This window comes from Perca flavescens, chromosome 13, assembly GCF_004354835.1.
Source record: "Perca flavescens isolate YP-PL-M2 chromosome 13, PFLA_1.0, whole genome shotgun sequence".
Classification (NCBI taxonomy): Eukaryota; Metazoa; Chordata; class Actinopteri; order Perciformes; family Percidae; genus Perca; species Perca flavescens.
Genome location: NC_041343.1, coordinates 23,052,341 through 23,075,027, shown reverse-complemented (window position 1 = coordinate 23,075,027; position 22,687 = coordinate 23,052,341). Strand labels below are relative to the sequence as shown.

Genomic DNA, 22,687 nt, shown 5'->3' with positions numbered 1-22,687 from the left:
TTGGCCACAGTGTGGTGCTACAGAATCCTCCTGGAAAATGGAATTGCCTATATACTAACCAGGTCCTCCATTCTCCACACCACCACTGGTAACAGGAGTGTGGGTGCTGGTCTCCTGCTGGTCCTGCAGATTTCCCTTTCCTGAGGAAGTGGATCCTCTGTTGGCTCCACATTGGACTTTTGTGGCTTTTAGGGGTAAATGGCGTGTATTCCACCCAGTACAGGCTTGCCATTGAGAAGCACCATGGGAGCCCAAGCCATTTACGGAGTTGACTTTGGCATCCATCCTGCTCACAGCTTTTGGGGTGACTTCACACAGCTTCAAAGGCCACATTACCCTCAGGTATAGTTCTAACATCACACCTTGTATGTTCCAGGTAGCGAATGGTCTTGGAATTCTGCTCTTAGTGGATGAAGGCTGCCACTGCTTTTTGCCTTACTCTACTGATGGAATGATCAGTTTTGTCAAAGCAGTTCTCATCAGTATCCATAGAAGCTTTAGCACTCTTGGGCAGTTGTTATGCATCTTGAATGGCATCCCGTTTTGCTCCAGTGCCAATGCTGATCTTGCTTGCCAGATAGCCTTGCTAACCAGATAGCTTAGGCAAATAACCTGGTGGGCCCAGATGCTCGTTCCCTGTGGGGTTGCTGTATTGAACAAGAATGTGTTCCTCCAGATCTTCTTTGGAAATCTCCAGCATTCCATTGCTTTTCTCCTCAAGGAGTCAGCATGCAAAACAAAAAGGATTCCTGAAGAAGTTTCTCCTGTCCTTCTCTTTTCCTCTGCCGTCAGATGCGCTCTGCCATCCGCAGGTTGGCCAGCCTCCTTCTGAACTCATCCCAGAGGGCTTTCAGGGTTGAGGAGAACACACAGTTTAATGCTGTCCTCCTCTCCTACTTCAATGACTAACAAATCTATGTCTTTCTCTCCCCTTTCTTTCACTGGTTGAAGCCTGAAAATATTGTAAACAAATTAATTAAATAACTAATGTTGAGCTCTGTTTCAGACTGATACCTCCAATTCAGGCAGGTCCTCATCCTCAACACGTGCCTTTTTCAGTCGCTGAAAATACTTTTCAATACTCATCTAGATTGAAGCAGCAAACATTCAGTGGAAGAGTAAAAAATGACATAACATTATTTATAATGTTTATTTGATTCACAGCTGCTACATATAGTGTTTTGACCTCGACAACCCAACTGCATTTTACCGCAAACTTTCTAACTTTCTAAAGCAGGTGCAATCGCTTGTTTGCTAAGAGTCGGGTCGGGACTCCTACTTTAAACACACTGACAACATTGTATTCATAATATAAAATATTTGTATAGCACTTTTTAATGTGCGATTGTGTAAAGGTGTTCACGAGATACCAACCTTTCGTGAACTTGTGAATTTCGCCGCCGTCTTCTCTCCTTGATGGAGAGTTGGAGACAGACGCTGTGTGCACAACGGTGTTGATAATGAGGCGACCGCCACACAATAGTCTATGGGTGGGAAACACTATATAGACTACCTCACTATACATCCCACTGCATTCTTCGTACAAGATTTTGATTTGATTGACTTTTGATTCTCAACTTGAATAAGTTTGTGCTACATCTCCTAATTGGTTCACTGTGAAATAAATTATACTCTACAATTGAATTTGGAAAGCTTTTAGGAGGTAGTGGGTAAAGCGGCACATCACAGGTTTTACCTCAATATATTAATACAGCTTCTGTTAAAACTGGCCACATGCTGTAATAAAAGGAAGGAGCCACATCTGAAAGGAGTGCTGAAAGAGATAAAGACTGCAGGAGACAAATAGACTGGCTGCACTTCCATAAAAAGTATTTTTAGTGAATCATAATCATGGACAATAATTTGAAAAATTGTAAAAAAAAAAAGAAAAAAAAAAAAAAAAACTTTGTCACTCCTTGCAAGCAAAACCCAGCATCAACATAGCAGGGGCTGGGGAGTGACCTTAATAAACATACCTGCCAAAAACTCCAGTAGATACAGAGCAAGACAGTTATTATGAGTCTACTATGTTAGGGGCAAACACTATCTACCATGTTGCCTTTTCCAACCATTGCAGGACAAGATAAAATACAATCTCTAATTGGAGGTAGTGGATAAATCTAAATCCAGTAGCCCCTCTGATAAACATGTTTGGGTCAGGCAAATGATTAGGCTAACATTTTGGAGCCATCACCACATGAATATAAGAGTGTAGCAGCTTAGCTCAGCGGTTAAGACATAGGGCTAATTATATGGAAAATAATGCAAGCAGTCACATAAATCAATTGCTGAAATATGTCTCTATTGGCTAGCTGGATGTGGGGAAAGTGTTAATGTGATTACCCTCAGTATGTGTGAGAAATGCCATGTTGAGTTTCCCCAGTCAGCCACAGGAACAACAATAATGTTAATAAACAGATGTTTACATGATCCCTAAAGAGCCCAATAGAAAACAGAGTCACTCACATCTAAAACAATGGAAATTCAGCCCATAACGGTCGTAATAGGCTACTAACGTTAATATAATGTATACACGTTTCATCATAATGTAGTAGGCTAAATAAACAGCATGGCAACACCACATATGCCAAACCAACAGCCAGAATGTAAAAATAATCTCCCATCACATGAAGAAAGTCCTATAATTGATAGCAATGCAAAGACTACACAGGTAATGACAGCCAACCAGCAGATGCCAAGATATGACAGACATGTAAAGCAGCCATAACTTCATAGCCAAGACATCAGCAGGTAGTCTACTTACAGTTCAGTAGCTCTGGCAGTGAAGTTGAGATGCCCGACAGCTAGGTGAAGTGAAGATACATCCTTGGGGAAGACTTCAAGCTGTCAACAGGTGGATGGGAAACATCCGACTTGAAGTGGCGTTAAGGGCCGTTGATGACCAACACGTAGCATTATTTCCTCCATGAAGTAGTAGCTTAGTCCATATTAATGAAATTCTAACAATAGCGTGAGCAGCATTGGCAGTAGCAGTAGCATCAAATGGTTACAGCAAAGTCATGATGGAGAAAACGCACTATTGTTCAGTGTCCGTAGATTAACGGCTGTTTTTGCTGTCCGTTGGCTCTTGTAGCTGCTTGGCAGATTCAGCTATGTTAGCCAAATCGGTAATTGAACTAGGCCTACTGTAGTTTTTCCTTATTTTTATCTATTTTCTTTTCTACACTTGTCTCACAAGCAAAACGCATGGCAAATAACTGGAGTCGTTTGCTGATGAGCAGCACCTGGACCACCTGTCAAGAGGGGGCGGGCCGTTGACAGATTAATGGGTAAATTCTGATTTATGCTGCGTTCCAGGCAACCGGTAACCCGTGTTTTCACAACCTTCTACCCGTGAGAGTGCCCTGGAACGGCAGTCAAACCCGTAACTCGTACCAGTACAGATCGTTGCACCCCAGTTACAGTTTTTGACGTCACACACATATAAACAACAATGGCAGCTCCTTGTTGATGCTGTACTGGTGAAATAGAAATAAATAAACATAAACATAATAAACGATTTATTCTCTTAATGTCTATATTATAACGATTTATTCTTAGACATTAAGAGAATACATCATTATGCAAGTACTTTTTCTTTTAATACTTAAAGCACATTTAAAATCAGGTATTTTTTACATTTTTTAGGGTTGTTATTGTGGTACTTCTACTTTTACTAAAGTAAATATGTCTCTGGTTATTTGTACTTTTACTTAAGTACTGATATTCAGTACGTCCTCCACCACTTTGCGTGTGTGTGTGTATATGACGACATGTAACAGCAGTGGACCCAACCTTGAGCCATTGACGTCACACACCTCTCAGATTGCTCAGCTACCAGCATGTCCTGCTGTATTCTGAATCAAGATGCCACAAGTAAAGTTGTAAAATGTAATACAGGTCAATTTCAACTCAAACTCCCTGTCCATCTGTGTGAATAATAATTTATATGTCAAATAAACTCTGGAATGGACCTTTAATCCTGTGCATCAGACTGGGAGGATGTCCAATTGTGGAGCTAAATGAAGTGCAAGATCAAAGACCTGGCTGCAGCTTTAGAGGCACCGGAGGAGGTTAGACCTTCAGCATCCTCTCCTCTCCTCTCCTGGAGCTGCAGAAGTGTCTTCTTTTTTTTTTTAATCACCATCAGTCTTGCTAGTCTCCTTAACTCTGTTGTGATCTCTCCGTCTTTAATCTGCTCTGCTACATTCTGATCTGTTGCGAGATGCCTCCCTCCCTCCCTTTCTCTCTCCTGACATCTAGTTCAAAGGACGGGCCTCCCACTAAGTACCCCCCATCACCTCTCTCATCCATTTCTCTGCAGCTCTTCCGCAGTTTCCTCAGTGGGGGGTATTTAGATTATCCCTCTGAAAACTCTCGCGGTCTCTTTTTTTCTCTCTTCATCTCTTCTTTCTCTTATTCTTCATTTCTCTCTCTCTGCTGCTGCTGCTGCTGCTTCGAACCGTCTCTCTTCCATCTTCGACCTGAACTATGCTTTTGCAAAAATACACCGAAAAAGTCTTCACGGACAAACACAGCAAAGGATTTTATGAGTACAAGAGTTTAGTGATCTACTTTTTACTTTTATAGAACTATATTTTTACACAAGTAATTTAACTTTTACTTACATGCAATTTCTTTAAAGTAACTATATGTAACTTTTAAATGTTTCTGAAACTGTAATTTTTCATCTGATGATCATAAATGACCTGTAACAGCAAACAAGACTAACAGTGAAAAGAACCCTGTTTTTATATAGTTTTTATTAATGCCTCTGTCCGGGTCAGATTTTTTTCCTCGAAGTCACAAAAGGATTTACAGCATTTAGATCGGCTCTACAGTCACACATTCTGATGGGTCACAGAATTTGGCGTAACCAAAGCCAGGTAAAGGGTAGCAGGAGATGTCTTTTATAGGACTAATTGTATTTAAATTTTATTTTAGAAGTTATCTGTTGAAGTTATGGCTAATACTGGGGCAGGAACATCACAGAAAGAAAATGAAATTAAACGCAGAACAACTAAAAGCTAAAAGGGCGAGTGACAGATGACGGGCGAAAACCCGAGTCAATGTCAGTCGGGCTTTCAACAGATGAAGACAATTACGTGATTGTAAATGATTCAAAGACGTCCCTGAATTGGCCCTCAGGTATGCAATATGTCTATTTCATTCATAAAATAACTTTACAATGCACGATGTGGTTGTACGTCAGTAGCCTATATTAAGTTGGCCTACTATTTTCTTTTCCCTTGTCCCCCTGTACTTGTGTAAAGCGTCTTTGGGTTTCATGAAATGTGCTATAGAAACATAAGTTATTTTTCTGTTTGTTGCAACAAACTCTGAATGCTTTGGCTCGTGACACAGTGACAGTGATATTCAGTTTAGCTCACGATACATCCAAAGTAGGCTAAGTTACTGTATGCAGATATATCATGTAACGCTTAAAATGCAACGATGCATCTGTAATGTATTGTAAATGAATGATTTTCTGTCTGAGCAAAACATTTATCGCAATATGACCTCCTGGTAACACTAACTCAGTAATACAGTGGGCAATACAGGACCGTAAAGAAAAGACCTTTACGACAGCAGGTGTGGTAAAAACACTACTGCTTTTGTCCAAAGCGTCCGCTAGAATCAGCACAAACTAAGAGTTACATATAGCCACTTTATTTTCTCTTTCTATCCCTGGTAACCGTCGGTCATAGAGGCTTGCAGAAGAGCTGACGCACACATTGCCCAAATATCAACCAATGTGTCAGGGGGTCCTCCATGTCAAGCAAGCTGGTTGTTTGATCCAATTTCCATCAGGAGGTGGTTCAAAACAGAAAAACATGTAAATGTTACACTGAAAACACCTAAAAACCCCTGCCTATGCGCAGCCTGGAGAAGTACACCAGCCTTTAGACTTGGTTCACACTAAGCCAACTAGATCTAAAAATGTTGATGATGTGTGAAGCCAACATGCGCTCACAGTAGTGCCAATTCTTGTCGTTTTTGTCCATTTCTGTTCACATTCAAACACCTAAAGATAAGTCAAATCTCTCCGTTTCCCTTCACCCCTCGCCTCTCTCCATTTGCTTCCTCTAAAAGGCCAAAAAAAGTCAAGCGTGTCCATCCACATTTGAGTTTACGTACGTGTGTGTGTGTGTGTGTTTGTGTGTGAGTGTATGTATGTGTGTGTTTGTGTGGAGGCAAAAGGTGTATCTGGGCGATCGGCATAGACCTTCGCCTCCCCCTCTGAACCATATGATTGGGACTCATTATTAGATATTGGCGTTCAGCTACTTTATTTTGTCAACCATAGCTGCTTCACCTGCAAGAGTTACTCACACTTAAACACGTGAGCAAACCTTGCTTAAGGAGAAGAAAGGGATGTGAACTGCAGTTTTTTTCTATGATTTATTTGTAGGATTTTCAGCATAACAGATACATATTACACCTAATCCATGAAGGGAAACTAATACGAGTCATTCTGTGAAACAAGGTACTAACAAAGAGATGGTTTACCCCCAATTCCCACCCCCTTCCCTCCCTTACAGAGAGGTATCAATGAAATAGGGTAAAATGGGTTTTGATACAGGTAATCGTGGTAGTGGGAGTCTAATATGGGCCATGTATGCATTCGCATATACTTAAACATACTTATATACAAGTCATGCATGCTCATACGCTCACATAGACAAATAACACAACAAAATTTAATAAAATCAGGAGGTAAGGAAAGGAAAAATAAATAAACACCAGCAAACAAACAAAACAGCTACTGTGCTACAAGCTACTGCCTATGGGGGGGGGGTCGTCTAGACATCAGGGGTGAACAGTAAAGTTAATTTGAGCATGTGCACCTCAAATAGACAGATGGATAGATAGATAGATAGATAGACAGATAGATAGATAGATAGATAGATAGATAGATAGATAGATAGATAGATAGATAGATAGATAGATAGATAGGGTTTCAGGCCGTTGGTCAAATAGAGGGTCTGCTTCCTTCTAGGCATCACATGCTCGTTAAGGTAATGATATACAGATGATGATGAAGATGATGATATTTGATGATGGTGATACACACACACACACACACACACACACACACACACACACACACACACACACACACACACACACACACACGATGCACATACTACAACACAAAATCTTACTTTAAAGGCATGACAATTATTGAAAGGGAAACCCACACACAAAAACAGACACCAAGCGAAGTTAACTCTGCACTAAGTCACTTCAATAAAAACAAGTCAATCTCAGTATGGAGGAGTGGCAGCCATCCTCCTTTAGGGACCAACATTTACTAGTTAAAGGATGAGAGGAGACTTTTGCACACAGGGCAAAGACAATTGAGACAGATATAATAATTACCTTCACAGAGCCAGGATTGCATTGTTCCAACATGGACAACGTGTTGGTAATTTGCACCTTAATAGGATGGCCAATCTCTGGGGGGAGATATGCTCCCAGAATAGCCATTTTTCACAAATACTGCAGAATGCATGGGGGAGCAGAGATCCATAAACTGGGCTTTTCCACAGGCAGTGTTTCTCACAATGCAGCACTGCCCCCCCATGGCCATTAGTGGAACAGCAGCAGAGCACATTTTCAGGCTCATTGGACTCAGCTCTGATGCTTTAAATTTTGTCAATCAATATTGTTTTATACATATATATATATATATACTTTTTTAGAACTAACATAGTATCTTCAGAAACAAAGAATGGAAGATCATATGCAAAGAGGTGACTCAACAAGATAAATTGTGCTTGAAAAAAGAGAGGCTAAACAAAGTCTACATCATGAATCTCCTGACGACAGTTTTGATATGAAAGAAAAATGGAAATAGGAAATTAATATTATGATTTCAGATGAAACTTTCAAGACTAACGATATGAAAGGAAATCAAGGCAAAATAGAATTAAAATAGATCTTTTGTATCAACCAAAATATGAAACCAGCACTTTTATTACATCAAACACAGTTATAGTTAAAATGCGTCAACAAGTCAACAATGACTAATTAACAGATCCCCCTGAAATCTGCTGCTAGTGTCAAAGGCTAACAATCCTAGCAAATGTAACTAAATTAATCCAAAAGTTAAGTGAGATTCAAGAGAGTCACATTGACACCTAAATGCCATAAAAAGGAAAAGAAGCTTGAAGGATTACTTGCGGGATTTTACCATGCGGTTCCATTCTGTGGGCTTGTCAGGTCATTTATCTGTGCTGCACTGCTGACATGGTAGAGGACAGCGAGATGCAAGGACGCTGACCTGAACCTCTTTACAAGCTGCAGGAAGCCTCGAGGACTGGTGACAAATGGCCAGAGCGGCCGTGGAGGGTGCCACCTTAGCATGTTCCTCCATGCCCCACACATGGCCCAGAGAGGAAGACTTTGGAGTCTAGGAGAACTGATGAAAAAAGAAAGAAAAGAAAATCAGCCTATCTTCATTTATATGCAGCACAACAAAAGTTTGCCCTTATTCCCTCCAAGAATAACATTTTGCCTTTGGTTTTCTGTTGAGTTCAGACCATTGCGCACCCTCCCCCGTCACTACTACACGATAACACAAACTGTGAAGCGACACTTCCGAGTAATCAATATTTGTTTCAACAAATGGCTGGGGACACGAACGCCAAACTACAAAGAGTTTTATTCTAAACCCAATCTAAAAACATCAATAAGTAAAGGTTCTGTTCCACTTTATTTGTTAAAACCTTTGTTATCAAAACTATATAAACCATTCCATACACGGTACTTTCACAACTGTAACTGTTCATCGTTTGTTTTGAATAGTTTTCAGACTCACTTGGGGTTGGCTTGCACTGACATTGCTAACAAGCCAACAAGAGAAAAAAATGACTCGAGTCACCCTAAAGCACGTGACACAGCGGGTGGAAGAACAATATGATGAACTGTAGCAATGACTCCGCTGGACAGCCCCTGTCCTCAGACAATTGATCACCGACTGGCCTTTGAACTGGACAGAAAGTGTGGCTGAAACCTCCTTTGCAACTTCTTTACAGAGCGCAAAACCCCAAAAACATTACAGCATTCAAACATTCAAAGTGCACAGCCAGTTTGCAAAGTATGTATCCCCAAATGGAAATGATAGTTGCGCCTTGCCTCTATCTATGGCAGTTGCTTTGGTAACACTTTACTTTAAGTTTTCTACATAAGATTGACATGACACTGTCATGAATACATGACACTCACATGACACTGTCATGACACAGTCATGACACATGAACCCAAACCCTAACCATAACGTGTCATGACAAAACCGAATGACACTTACTAAAAAAGAGTTATGTCATAAACGTTTATGACTTGTTTATAATGTTTTATGACACGTTCATGACAGTGTCATTTCACTCTTATGTAGAAAACTTAAAGTAAAGTGTAACCGCTTTTTGTCCCGCCTTTTAGTGTGGCCAGTAAAAACAACTTTCAACACTTTTGCTTTCCGACTTGATTAGAGAACCTGGCCCTTCTACCGTGCAGGGTCTAACAAAAGAGTTGCATTATGGGAAGTATGGGATCTAGTGTTCGTGGAGCTTCTCTGATAGGAACTAAAGGTCAGATTTAACGTTACCAAGATAGACTTATCCTTCATGCCTACATTACAATAACGAGACATAAAGAAAAGTTTGAAGTATTTGAGAACAAACAGCGTATTCGCGTGATGATGCAGGAAACGAGAAACTCAAAGGTTAACAACGCACAAAGAAAACCAGCTTTTCATTTATGTAGGTGAGAGCAAAATGCACGCTCACGTATATGTGTGCGCTCAAGGGCAGCGCTGATACTGTATAGGTGACAGAATTTTTTTTCCCAAACTGTTTTGCTTCACAAATTTTCATTTAGACAGGGATATGCTAAAAGCCAACCCCCGTGTGTGCGCACAACCCTCAGGTGGTAAAGTTTGTGTATTCCCACCTCCTGCTCTCGGCTTCTGCTCCTGACAAAGTCATAACTTCAAAGTCAAAAACAGAGGAGAGGTGTGGCGCGCACACACACACACACACACACACACACACACACACACACACACACACACACACACACACACACACACACACACACACACACAGAGACATTACGAGATCTGAGCGTTCCAGTTTCTTCCCCATTTCCTTCCCTGCTATCCAGTGGGGGGTCTTTCGCCCTTTGTGATGTATAATTGAAGTTGTGTGTAATTTCACCGACTCGTTTCCAGTTGAATCCCTCTCGGAGCTGAACTTTCACTTCTCTCATCGTTCTGGAATATTCTCTCTGAAGTAGAGAGACCAACTCTTTGAACGTGCCGGTTAGCATGCCTCAGCCCCTCACCATCCTGTTCCGTCTCCATTACACATAATTCTAACTTTATCGCAGGAAAAAGTACACAGTGTCTTTTAAGAAGCAGTTCAGATGTGTAAAGTGTAAAAGTCAGATTGGGCAAAAGTTCTAAGCACTAAACGACATTTGATTAGTTTTGTTTTATTCTTTAGACTTTCTGGAATGTATTTTTTGTCCTGTAGGCTAGTCACTTTATTGGACAGAAAGGGGCCAATACTTCCATTAAAGAATATAGCTGGTATTTTAATTTTATTAAAAGATATTAAATACACAAAAAGTCCCCCAGTTTCACTGTGAAACTATTATCTATCGTACTGTTTGATTGTGTTTTCTGTGGATTATCTAGACTAAGAGGGACATATTGCTGTTGAATTTTCTAAATGTCATTTGTCAAAGCTTTGAGCACATCAAATACAATTCCTCTCACCTCCACTGCAGTGGAGCAGCAGAAAATATGTTAGTTGTCGTATTTGATATCTAAAAACTTGCTTGGTTAGGTATCATTTAATACTAGGTAAGGTACATTGTGGTGTTTTTGTTCATTCAACTCATTCAAATAAATAAGTCGTTACTCCGAGTCCCCTCTGCCGTCAACCTCCTCCGTTCCTCTGTGTGGTTTTTTATTTTCATGTTTTGAAACATTTTGTACGGCCACATAACCTTGTGTATCTTTCAAGATTGTTGTTTGGTTGAAAGCGTCGGAAACATCTAGTATGTGTGGACCTTGAGTTGGGATTGTTTTGTCAGACTTGTGTTTCCAAAGTCAAGCCTGAACTTTCAATGCTTAGCTTTCACGCCAACACAAAGGAGAAGCCAAAACAGCTACTAGCGTCAACAGATCCATCGCAGTTACATTAGCATTAGCTGATTGAGAGCGTGTGATATGTCCGAATGCTCTGGAAAAAGTAAGTGGACCGTTAGTTTCGTTGGACTCCAAATGAATACTTTGAATGTTTTTGTTGCTGTCATTTAGCTGAACTGACCCTTTAAAGGTCCAGTTCCTCCAGAAAAACGTGAATTCAGTGCATAAGTCCGCATATTTCACCGCATAAATTGCAGATTTCACCGCATTTTTGTTGCAAAAAAGTCACATATATCTTAGCAGAAAGTTGAAAAATGTTGCGTTTACTTCACACATGAGCAGCCATTTTCCCCTGTTGCCATGGGAACGTTATGAAGTGACATTATGAAGTGACATTATGAAGTGACGTAATTACGCGACGTGAACGTCATCGAAAAGCAGGTTGTTGGGGGAATCACTTTTTTTTTTCTCTTTTTCATCAAACTGCAGTTTTTGCAAGTTCCCGCAATTTCATCACATAAAATTGCATAAATATCCCGCATATTCCATTGCATTTTTTAAGAAAACATGCCGCATAATCAAGGATGTTTGCCCGCAACAATCACAAAAAAAACTCTTCTGGAAGGACTGAAGGTCATGGTTAAAAGGTTATCTCTATGGGTTTCTATTTGTAATGAATAGTTTTTGACCGTAGAGAGCAACAGCACACACAACAATGTTTTACAAAGAACTCATTCAAGTCATTCCAGGTGTCTACACTCAGTTTCTGCGCCTGGTTCAGCCTGTAGGCTACACATGCATCTGCAGAAGAAATGCACCATAATACTACAGGACATTACAGGCTGGTGGATTCTTCCTCTCACACGTACATAGACAGAGCAGGCAGCATGACTTCCTGCCCCGCTGTGTGACAGTAAACCTTTAATGAGAAGTAAAGGGAACCTAACCTTGAGCACAGCGTGACGCTCTCCCCTCTTTGATCAGATCTGAACGCTGCAGAAGGCGGAGGAGAGACGGCGAGGACCAAACTTCGGACATCTGAAGAACACGAGGAGCGATTAGGGTTCTTTCTCTTTTATGTGAAAAATGATTGGTGAGAAGTATCAGAAAGTGGGGCGCCTGGGTAGCTCTCACCTGGTAAAGCGCGCCCATATATAGAGGTTCAGTCCTCGACGCAGCGGCCGCGGGTTCGACTCCGACCTGCATCCCTTTGTTGCATGTCATCCCTAGTCTCGTGAGACCGTCCTGATCTCGCGAGCTCCAGTTTTCCACTCGCAGATCAGTCTGGCATCTTGAGGCAGAGAAAATTTGGAGCCGTTAGCCAAACGACCGGGCCAATCAGCGTTGGTTTTGAGGTGGGTTAGGTGGTGATAGACCGATGGTTTATCCAATCAGCTAACCAGTATTATCAGCCAGCGGTAGCCCTAATTCTGTTAGCCGTCGCTAATGCTTTTTTTCTCTTGGATCCTTCTTTTGGAATGTGGTCCGGGAACCTGAAATGGTGACTTTTATTCCTAAATTCTCGTTACACAAATGGCAAATATCCTTTACCGACATGTTGCTTGCATGCTGAGCTTACGAGCTATGCTTTGCCTGCAGCAGCAGGGGCGGGCTTGTGGTTGTATTTTCATACGCTTCGTGGATCTGATTGGTTGATTTGGCCCGTCTATCACCAACATAGGTGATAGACAGATGGTTCATCCAATCAAATAACCAGTATTCCGCCCCTTCCCAAAAGTTCTCCAACGGAAAGTTCCCAGATGGATATGCCGAGCAAATGCGAAGCAATCCATCTGGCGGAGTCAGGTTATGTCTCTCTCTCTCTCTTTCATGTCTTCAGCTGTCCTATAAAAATCTGAAAGTGGATACTACACCAAAATGGTAACAAACAGTCCACACGCCTCCTATTAGTTTCAGGTCAAAAGACATCTACCTTCAAACTGGGATTCATTTGGCTGAAAGGTAAACTTATCCTAAAAGATTAGAGGAAAGTTACAGTAGAGGAGAGGAGTTCTAGAGGAAAAATTTAAATTAAAATAACCCCAGGTTTGGTTTAGAGAACTATTAGTAACTAAGTTTTACCGCGAATAAAGACACTAAATCGTTTTAACATTTTATTCATTGTCCAAATTGTTATCAGTAGACTTTGAGAAATAAAAGGTATTTTCTTCCTTTTTAAACATTCTCTTAAACAAAAATATAACAACTATTTACAATCATCACTCGTAAAAAATACATAAAAAGCATACGAGCAAAATCATGTTGTCTTTCTAAAAGACATAAGTTACAACAGCTATGAGAAGTGAGACGAAAGCAAACTTTAAGCCACAGACCAAGTTAATACCTCTTTGTACAGATTGTGCAGCACACTCACCACACTGAAGCTTATTGTTGTGCATTTCTAATGTAATGCCAAAAAGATGTCTACATAAAACTCACACATCTCTCTTATTGCATTCTAGGTAACATGGCAGGACTGGGGGGGTGGGGGTGGGTGTAAGTCACAATCAGCCGGATGTTTTCATCAAGCTGTGAGAGAGGTGAACTTTATCCTCTCCAGTTTTATGTTGTTAAAAACACTGGCATGTTGCGTTCACACGCTGCACACTGCCAGATCCTCCACCAAAACATACCTACTGTATGTAGTCGGAGAAGGGGGGTTACTACTAAATATAATTTAGCCCTAAAAAACAAAATGGAAAAAAATATATATTTTTATTATAGAGCACGCAAGGAATTAAACAAACATCTAATGTGACCGTGTGCCAAGTTTCATTCGTAAATTCTGTAAACTGTTGCCTGATGTTTAGCTCTCAATCAGAAAGCAGGTATTTATATATATATATATATATATATATATATATATATATATATACACACACACACATTTGCTTTGACTTCTGACTAAGATCCGTGTTACTCATAACATCTGGGCAAATACTTGGAAGGAACATATGCTGTTAATTTTTAAATTATCCATCCATGCAGAACATTAATACTGATTTATGGTTAAGAATCTGAGGAATACAGTTGTGCAAAAAAAATAAGAGGAGAGAATTGTCATTATCTGACTCTGTCTGTTTTGTCTGTCTGTTTCGAAGTTTCTACTATCAAGATTGTTTTTAAAAAGGGTAAAAGGACTAGGGTGAGGGTCACAGTGGATACTCATGATTCATATAAAAACTTTAAGCAATGGAGTGATGTTCATTAAACAGTGAAGAGAAAAAGTTGAAAGTCCTGCTGAGTTAACATAGCTGAGATGGAAACCGAGACTATACTAGACACAGCATCATGGCAGGGATTGTTCGGTTAAAATCAAACAGACTGGGATATAATGGCATCAAAAAAACTTCTTTCAATCATCCAGCCTGAGTCTGAATGCCCTGTGCCGTGAACCGATGGCACCTTTCTGCAGGCAGGAGCAATTAAAAGCTGCAAACTAAGAAGGGCTTTTTATAGAAAATTACTTCTCAGCCTTTTTCTTATGTGCTGTACATCCAGAGTCAATCAAGAAGAGATAAAAAAAAAAGTTATGTTGATCTCAACCTCGCAAATATAATTCCACAACATACGCACACGCACACACACACAAAGCACTCATATCCCAAAACACAGCAGCAATTCTGATTATAGACAAAGCAGAAATGGCACCAACAACAGAGTGTGAGGGGAGAAAACAAGTCATGACAGTCAACAATGACAAGAACTAAATTGTAAACTAAACTAAATTTCTTGAAAGACTCCTGCCCGAAGACAGAAACAGGGCAATCACAACCTTGGATTATTTCTCATAATAAAATATTCAAAAATAGCCTTTATAGAGGACTCTCTTCTCTCATCTATACATGACATTAACTTATGGCAAAGAAAAAACAAAAATATATATGTATAAATTTATATATATATATATATATATATATATATATATATATATATATGCCATGTATATATATTAGCATTCATCATTTCAAGTCTTTGTGTGGCAAAAAAATGCAAAAGAAGCATCACAAGAGCGCCAGACAGACAGCAGAAGAAAAGAAGAACTAATTCCAGTTACACCATTGCTGCACTGCACATAAACACAATTTAAAACAATTTTTCCGTTTCCAAAACATTACTCCGAATGTACAAATTTGCTTCGGTTTTCAATACAAATAGACAATTTTTCAAGCAAATCCTTTAAATATTCTACAAAATGTACTATGAACATGGAATGGAGATGCAAGCCAGGCGTTAAAATACATTATCCGTTGACTAGTTTTGTTGCTCGTTCTTTTAAATAAGAAGCTAAACCGATACGAGAGGTACACTGGGAGCACACAGTCAAAGCTTTTGCTGCATCTCATATTCCTGCTGCTTTATAAACAAATGTACAAGGTCAAATGGACCTAAAGCGTTACACTTTAACATCTCGGCTTGTAATTCAATAGACAACTAGTCCAATAAACACTGTAAACAAAATGTGTAAGCGTCGGTGTAAACACTGTCCTTTGTCTTTATGCACACCATCTCCATGCACGTTGCGCGACCACACAGTGCTAATTTATCGTTTTAACACAGCCGCAGCAATAAAATAACGATGCGCGTTTTACTCTACAAGAAGCAGCGAGGCATTTGTTCTTCAGCTCATTAAAAACGAGTTATAATATAGTTTTTATGGAACATCCAGGAGGCAGCATGCCGCTAAAGTACCTCGCGTCAGGCTGAACGAGCAATAAGAGAGGTGATTGGGTGGCGGAGAGCGTGACATGAAGACACACAACTGCCTGAGAGATGCCGTTTGTCTTTTTTTTTGGTCTTCTTTCTGTCAAGATCAACAAAGTACAATAGGTGGCAAACACAAACGGACGTGGTCTCTGGCTGCTACTTCAGGAGTTTAATTTCTTGTTTTTCACCTCCCTAGGAGGAGTGAAAAATATGGTTTCCATTTGATTTATTTGTTTAGAAACTGATCTTATTTATGTAAAATAAATCATCAGTGCCAGGGTTTGATAGAGGCCCATAAAGACCCCCTTAAACAACCTCAAAATCTTGTCTCTTATTCATCTCCATTCATCTTCTTTTGAGCTGAGAGCAAACCATGAACAAAAACAGCAAAACAACAGAATTCCCCCACGAGCTGATGCCCGTCATATTTAAACTACTGACTGCAGCTTTCTATCCCTTTGTCTGCTCCTCCTCCTCACTCTTCTCACATAAAACTTTGCAAAGCTCAGAAATGCAACTGAAAATAAGACAAAGAATCACTTTACAACATTTAAAAACTGTAAAAACCAATGTGAACGCAAGATGGAGGTACATGGTGGTTGGATTCCGAGGAAGCCTTTGTTTTTTTACGTCCGTCCCCAGCCTTCTTCTGCTTTGTTTAAGAGCTTTTTAAAAGTATCTAAAATCGTTCTTTTCTTCTTTGTTTCTGTGAAATGGGTTTAAAAAGAGTTCATTGTAAAAGTCTTGGGAGGTGGAGAAGGGAGGTCACAAGACCCACTGGTCTGGCCGAGAGGTGCATCATGGTCCGTGGTGATGTCACAGAAGGGCTGTGTGGGGGCGGGGCTTGGAGAATGTGCTCTGATAGGTTTTTATGGCAGGCTGCTGGTTTAGTCCAAAGCCTGATCGACACAACTTGTCTTTTACACTGCTGACACTTGCTCATCTGGAAAAGAGAAGAGAGGATAATGTTTGGCTGAGAATCTACAGGTTTGTAAGTGCTACATTTAATACATTTTTCAGGGTTTTTGCATGGGTTCACAAAGTTCAATTTTAGACTTTTAAGGACCTTTTTAATACCACATGGATTGCAATGTAATATCTGTTTCCCAATCATAGCAGCCAGAGTATGTGAGCATGATGAAAAACCAGTAATATGTTAAAAGAGTTTCTGCAGGTTTCACCAAATCAAATTTAAGACTTTATAAGACTTTTATGAATGAAGTTTAAGACCTTAATCACAACTTCAAGTAAGCCCTAAATAAAACTTTTTATTGTTCTCCGTAGCTGAAGAATAAAATCCGTTTTCATGTCGCGCCAATAACACGAAAGCTAATTTGCTGCAATATAGGATGCATGTTGGTCTCATTTGTAGTCGTAATACTGTAATATTTAAAATTATTTAAGACCTAGAACACAATACTTCAGCGAATTTAAGACTTTTTAAGGCCTCAAATTTAGATTTTGAAATTTTAGACTTTTTAAGACCCCGCGGAAACCCTGACTACGTATTATAATAATAATAATAATAATAATAATAATAATGTATACTTTATTAATCCTGCAAGGGGAAATTTCAATGTTTTCACTCTGTTGTTATTACACACAGGCCTGAATTACACACACATGCTCAGTACCTATACATGCATTAATGGAGAGATGTCAGAGTGGGGGGGCTGCCCATGGAAAGACTATTAGGGATTAGGGTTTGTTTTAACACGACTGGTTTTAAATGCTCAAGAGTCAAACACTGAAATTCAGAGTGGTGCTTCATCACGTCACCACCCTGCGGGACATACCGTCCTCGCTGTCAGCCAGCTCCTTTGGTGGGAGGCAGATGCTGGGCGGTCTGGAGCCGGCTGTCCGGGCCTCTTGGTGGTGGAGGTGATGGTTACCAGCCAGCCTCCGCGCCTCAGCCAGACCTCCGGCCGCTCCGGGGTTCTGCAGGAGTTTGCTCCTCTGCAGGGCCACGCTGTAGTCGGGAGGTCGGAGGTGAGGAGGCCTAGGGAGGAGACCTCCTGGCCCACCTACTACTCCGTCTGTGAGGCCGAGATCCCCCAGGGCCAGACCCTGGTAGCCTGGAGGGGTGGGAGGGGGAGCTCGGTAACGCTCATCCTTGGTGGGGGATGTTACACAGTAGACTGGATGGAGGTGTAGATTAAAAGGGAGGAGGGATGGAGCAAAGAAAGAGGGAAGTGAAGAATGAGGAGTGGGGGAGAAGTGGCAAAGGAAGTTGAAAAGGAGGTGTGCAGGGAGTTGTGTAAGGGGAGGAACCAAAGAAAATGATGGAAAAATTAAATCAATGTGATGTTTTACCAAAACACTGCACAACTAATACATGCATCAAAATGTGTTGAAAATCCAAAAAAAGATAAAATAAAATAAAATAAAATACAACCAATGAGATGGATGGCTGCAGCGGATACAGACAGAACTAGAGCTGCAACTAATGGTAACTTTAATCCGTTAATTATTTACCAGATTAATCGATTAATCGTTTGGTTCTTAAAAACATCAGAAAATTGTGACAATTGCCAATCACAATCACTTGTTTTGTCTGATCAACAGTCCCAAATCTAAAGAGATTCAGTTTACAAGACACGTTCTCACATTTGAGAAGCTGGAGGCAGATAATGATCGACTAAACGATTGATCGATTATCAACATTTCTGTCAATTCATTGTCTGTTGATGTAGTAATAGACTAATTGTTTTGTCGGTGGACACACTTAACTCCTTCCCTACCACTCTAAAGTCAAAATGTAAAAAAAATCTTTTGTTTTCCTCATAAAACTAGCAAACTGCAGAATATTGTTTGGGAGATCCAAATAATGCCAGAGTGCAGCATTTGCAAGATGTTCACTAGACAATAACAGCAAGTCAAGCAACAGAAAGCTGCAGTAATTCACCTAAAAACAGCAGACTTAACTTTTTTTACCGCATCTAAGTCGAATTTGAAATATCGACCGCCATCTTGGCTCGTAAAAATCTGCATAGCTTCACAGAAACAGCCTTAAATGGAAAGACTACTTGTTACTGTAACTATCTACACAGCCCTCGAGGTGACCAGGTCACACTGTGTTTACAGGGAATCAAACTCGCAACCTGACCCCTCACCTATCAGGCCTTTCTCTGTGCTTGACGTCACCGTTTTGTAGACAGGGTCTGTGCTTTGCCCTCCTTCCTCGTTGGTTGGCGAGGAGGGGTGCTCCGAGGTGTTTCGCCGCTTTATCGTCCCGTAATTCCCCTCGTAGGTGTCCGACAGCGAGCTGGACGACGCCCAGCTCTGCCGCGACTGATTGGACAGATCTGAGCTGGAGTTTCGGGAGTGATGCTTGGTGGCATCTTCGTTCGCCCAGGCATAAGCGGCGCCCTCGACCTCGGCTATTGGCCCGGCCAGCTGCGTGTGCTTGAAGGCGCCCAGGTGCGTGTGCGGGAGCCCGTGGATGCCGTGGTCCCAGGGCCGGCAAGAGGAGGGGGGGAGGCTCTGGAAGGAGTCGTGGGAGTTGGAGGAGCAGGACGTCCAGCTGCCGCGGCCGCTGTCCGCCACAGAGTCCAGAGAGGTGAGGTCCGGGGTCAGCTCCTCCGTCGAGATGGAGGAGGTGAAGGTGGAGGCTCGCGAAACATATCCTCGAACCAATGACGAGGAACTACCGTAAATGAGAGAGACAGAGCAAAATAACTCATTAGTGTATAAAAAACACACACACACACACACACACACACACACACACACACACACACTCAATAAGATAAGTAAATTCAGTGTGAGAGTAAATGAGGCAAAGACTAAAACGATAAAAGAAAGGAACAGAGAAAGGGGAAAGTGAAAAGTGTGTAGCAAACTGTTGAGTAAACTGTTGGTAAAGGTGGAGGAAGTCAATCTGAAATGAACTGACAATAAACAGAGAGTAGGAAGGAGGCCAAAAGAGGAGATTCAATAACTATAAAAAGCTGTTGGCTGGAGGACATGCGGGTCAGAGAGTCATGGACTAGCAAAGCACTAACAAATGATGACAAATGAAAATAGGATAAAGGATAAAGTTCAATGTTAAATCAGTGATTCGTGCCGTCTCTCCACAATCTTAAACATTCAACCAACATTTTGCAAGAAAGGTTTCTGCACAGATTCTGTGTGAATGTTTTTTTACTTGTAAAATACAGTTAGTTTAAGCCTCGCCTGTACACTGGCTCACCACAAAATCACAAAGAAACTATTTGACAGTGTTTCCTGGATGACAGATCACCATGTCTGGCTTTAAAAAAAACAAAAACTGTTTTTCTCCTCCGCTGCTTTTCATAAACCAGCCATTTGATTCACTGACACGGTTTTTACTGGACAAACAAGACACTTAATGAAACTGAGCCATATTTCATAAAACAGGCCGGTGTTATACGGCGAGGCTGCCGAGGTAATACAATATCAGAGAAGAAGACACATTATTGTGTCAGGTGATATTTTATAGTCTCCTCTTTAAGAGACGGAATGGCCTGATCATGGAGGAACAATAAACAAACAGCAGACAATAAAAAGGTGTGTTGTTTACTCAGCCAGATTAAAAAGCAGCCTGGGTGAAAACCAATAAGTTGTTAACGGAGAAAAAGGAGGGGGGGCAGTAAATGTGAAACTAATAAAAACCTGCAGTGTTTTACGACTTCCTGTTCTCTGGGTTTTAATGAAGAAAGGACATAATTGGGATCCAGCTGGGAGAGGAAATGGAAGAGCGGCTCAGACGGTGTACGTGTGCTGCCTTTTTTGCTCATATCGGCCATTGGGAAGGTTTTGGATGATCATGCGTTTGTGTGGGAGTGTGTCCTGTTGGTTAGAGGCTTGAGTCATGGAGGTAGGGTGGTTTGGATATTGTGCTGAGCTGGTCGCTGGTTTTAATAGCAGCCGGAGCGCATATGTCCGTGATTTTCCACCCCAACACCAGTAATAATTACAGCCCCAATTACCCGCTGATTCAGTGACCTTGCAGGTCCTCTTGTAATTTAGTGTATGTTCAGTCCAGAGAGACACTTTAAATTTTAGAAGTATATCTCAGAGAGTGCTGCACTACTGCATAGTGTGACAACAGAAGAAATGGAAAAGGATTTTCGGTAACACTTTACTTGAAGGTATCTACATGAGAGTGACATGACACAGTCATGACACATGAACCCTAACCCTAAACATATCTCATCATGACAAAAACCGAATGACACTTAGTAAAAGAAGCGTTATGTCATAAACGTTTATAACTTGTTTGTGACACGTTCATGACAGTCATGTCACTCTAACGTAGATACCTTCAAGTAAAGTGTAACCGGATTTTCTACTACAGTTAAGATAAACTTAACTCCGACGTAACAGCGGTACTTTCCCTTTCTGCAATCTATTGTTATGCACATACATACACATGGCCAAGAAATCAGCGTTTGCCTGGAGATTTTCACTTTTACATAACATCTGTTTTGTAATGCAAAACTGACTGTAGCCCTGTTACTTGAGAGGATATAAACACATTGTGTGCTTATATCTTGGCTTTGCAAAAAAGTACACACTCCAATTTCCCTCTTTTTAACATAAATTAACTAACTTAACCAGACAGATTAGATAAACTGAAGTGAATCACCTTGTGCTGGGCTGGTTGTACTCAGCATTTAAATATGCATGCGTTGCTGCTGTGCTCTCAACAACTGGAGCAGAAGTTGTAGTAGTATTTGCAGTAGTATTAACAGCAGCAGCATGATAGGTCCTGTTGCTGCTGTTACATCGGTCGTCAGACCCAGGAGCCGGCACGGAGTCGACGGAACAGATACTGGAGCGGGAGGAGATCTCACTGTGACTCGAGTCCGACAGGTTGTCTGCTTTACCGGCTGGCAGGAGAGCGTAACCTGGACAGACGAGAGAGGAACATTTAAGACATTTACATTTGAACATGAAGGAAAATACAGATTATAATAATGATGAAAAAGCTAAATGGGGGAGAGACAAGGATGGAAAGACTGAAAATAAAGATTACGTAAAGAAAGAGAAATGACCGACAGTGTTTCAATATAGAGCCTTTTTAATTAAAGCCCCTTCCAGTGGCATGCAAGTAGATAATTGTATTCTGCCCAAATGGTCATCTTCCTATAATTCTTTAAGGGAATGTTAGATAATCACTGCACTTTAAATTACCCTGCACCCAGAAGATGACAATCTGATGTTTCTGTGCTCTTTTTAATAGCAAATACTTCAAAATAACACTGTTAATCCAGTAACAACACTAAGCAGAAATAAGTTATGACCACTTCTAAAATGTCAAGTTGAAAGTTTACAGAGACTCTGAATTGTGTAGAAATGACTGCGAAGGACATTGTTGGGGTCACTATTATTACAAACATCTGCCGAACTAAATCAACTGCAACTGCAGTGAAACTAAATGAACATGGCAATAAAATAATGAATGCCAAGCTTGTCAACAAAATGGAATAAAAAAATTCATCTTTTTTTTTTTTAAGAAAATAGATGCATTTCAAAATTTGATTTCAGTAGAAGAATGTTTCATAGTAAAAAATATTTTCCATTTTGGAATAAAAAGTCAAGGTGAATATGCTTTCTGCTTTGACAATGACATATTTTTGTAACATTTGGCTGTTCGGTGACATTGCAACACTTCCAAAGATTGACAGGATTATTCCCACGAACAAAGAAATGTTGGGAGAACTCAGAACAAAGTGAAATGGTTTATGAAATGTCTTTTTCTCATCTGCTCTCCCAATGTTTGCTGTGAAAACTCTTTCTAATGTCACCGTTCTATGATTACGGTGGATATAAGACTCTTTCCTCTCAAGTTACACT

General features: G+C 40.7%; 1 protein-coding gene and 2 long non-coding RNA genes across 8 annotated transcripts in view; all 3 read right to left on the bottom strand.

Annotated features, from left to right (window-relative positions):
* Positions 1-3,289, bottom strand: part of LOC114567397 (uncharacterized) — a 72,135-nt gene extending 68,846 nt beyond the window's left edge. The window contains exon 1 of the long non-coding RNA XR_003694170.1: positions 2,765-3,289. This is a non-coding gene — a long non-coding RNA (uncharacterized LOC114567397). The remainder of the gene's footprint in view (positions 1-2,764) is intronic.
* Positions 3,290-7,089: 3,800 nt separating this feature from the next.
* LOC114567238 (uncharacterized) lies at positions 7,090-12,334 on the bottom strand. The gene is made up of 3 exons (XR_003694140.1): positions 12,293-12,334; positions 12,106-12,196; positions 7,090-8,425 (listed from the first exon to the last, which is right to left on the bottom strand). It is a non-coding gene; the product is annotated as an uncharacterized LOC114567238 (long non-coding RNA).
* A 2,768-nt stretch (positions 12,335-15,102) lies between these two features.
* The window catches only part of rapgef6 (Rap guanine nucleotide exchange factor (GEF) 6), a 159,497-nt gene continuing 151,912 nt past the window's right edge, over positions 15,103-22,687 (bottom strand). For all 6 annotated transcript variants that reach the window (XM_028595451.1, XM_028595452.1, XM_028595453.1 and 3 more), the window contains 4 exons: positions 21,477-21,738; positions 18,979-19,511; positions 17,662-18,003; positions 15,103-16,808 (listed from right to left, as the gene is read on the bottom strand). In XM_028595451.1, the coding sequence (XP_028451252.1) occupies positions 16,786-16,808; positions 17,662-18,003; positions 18,979-19,511; positions 21,477-21,738 (1,160 nt within the window). In that variant the 3' untranslated portion in view covers positions 15,103-16,785. The remainder of the gene's footprint in view (positions 16,809-17,661; positions 18,004-18,978; positions 19,512-21,476; positions 21,739-22,687) is intronic.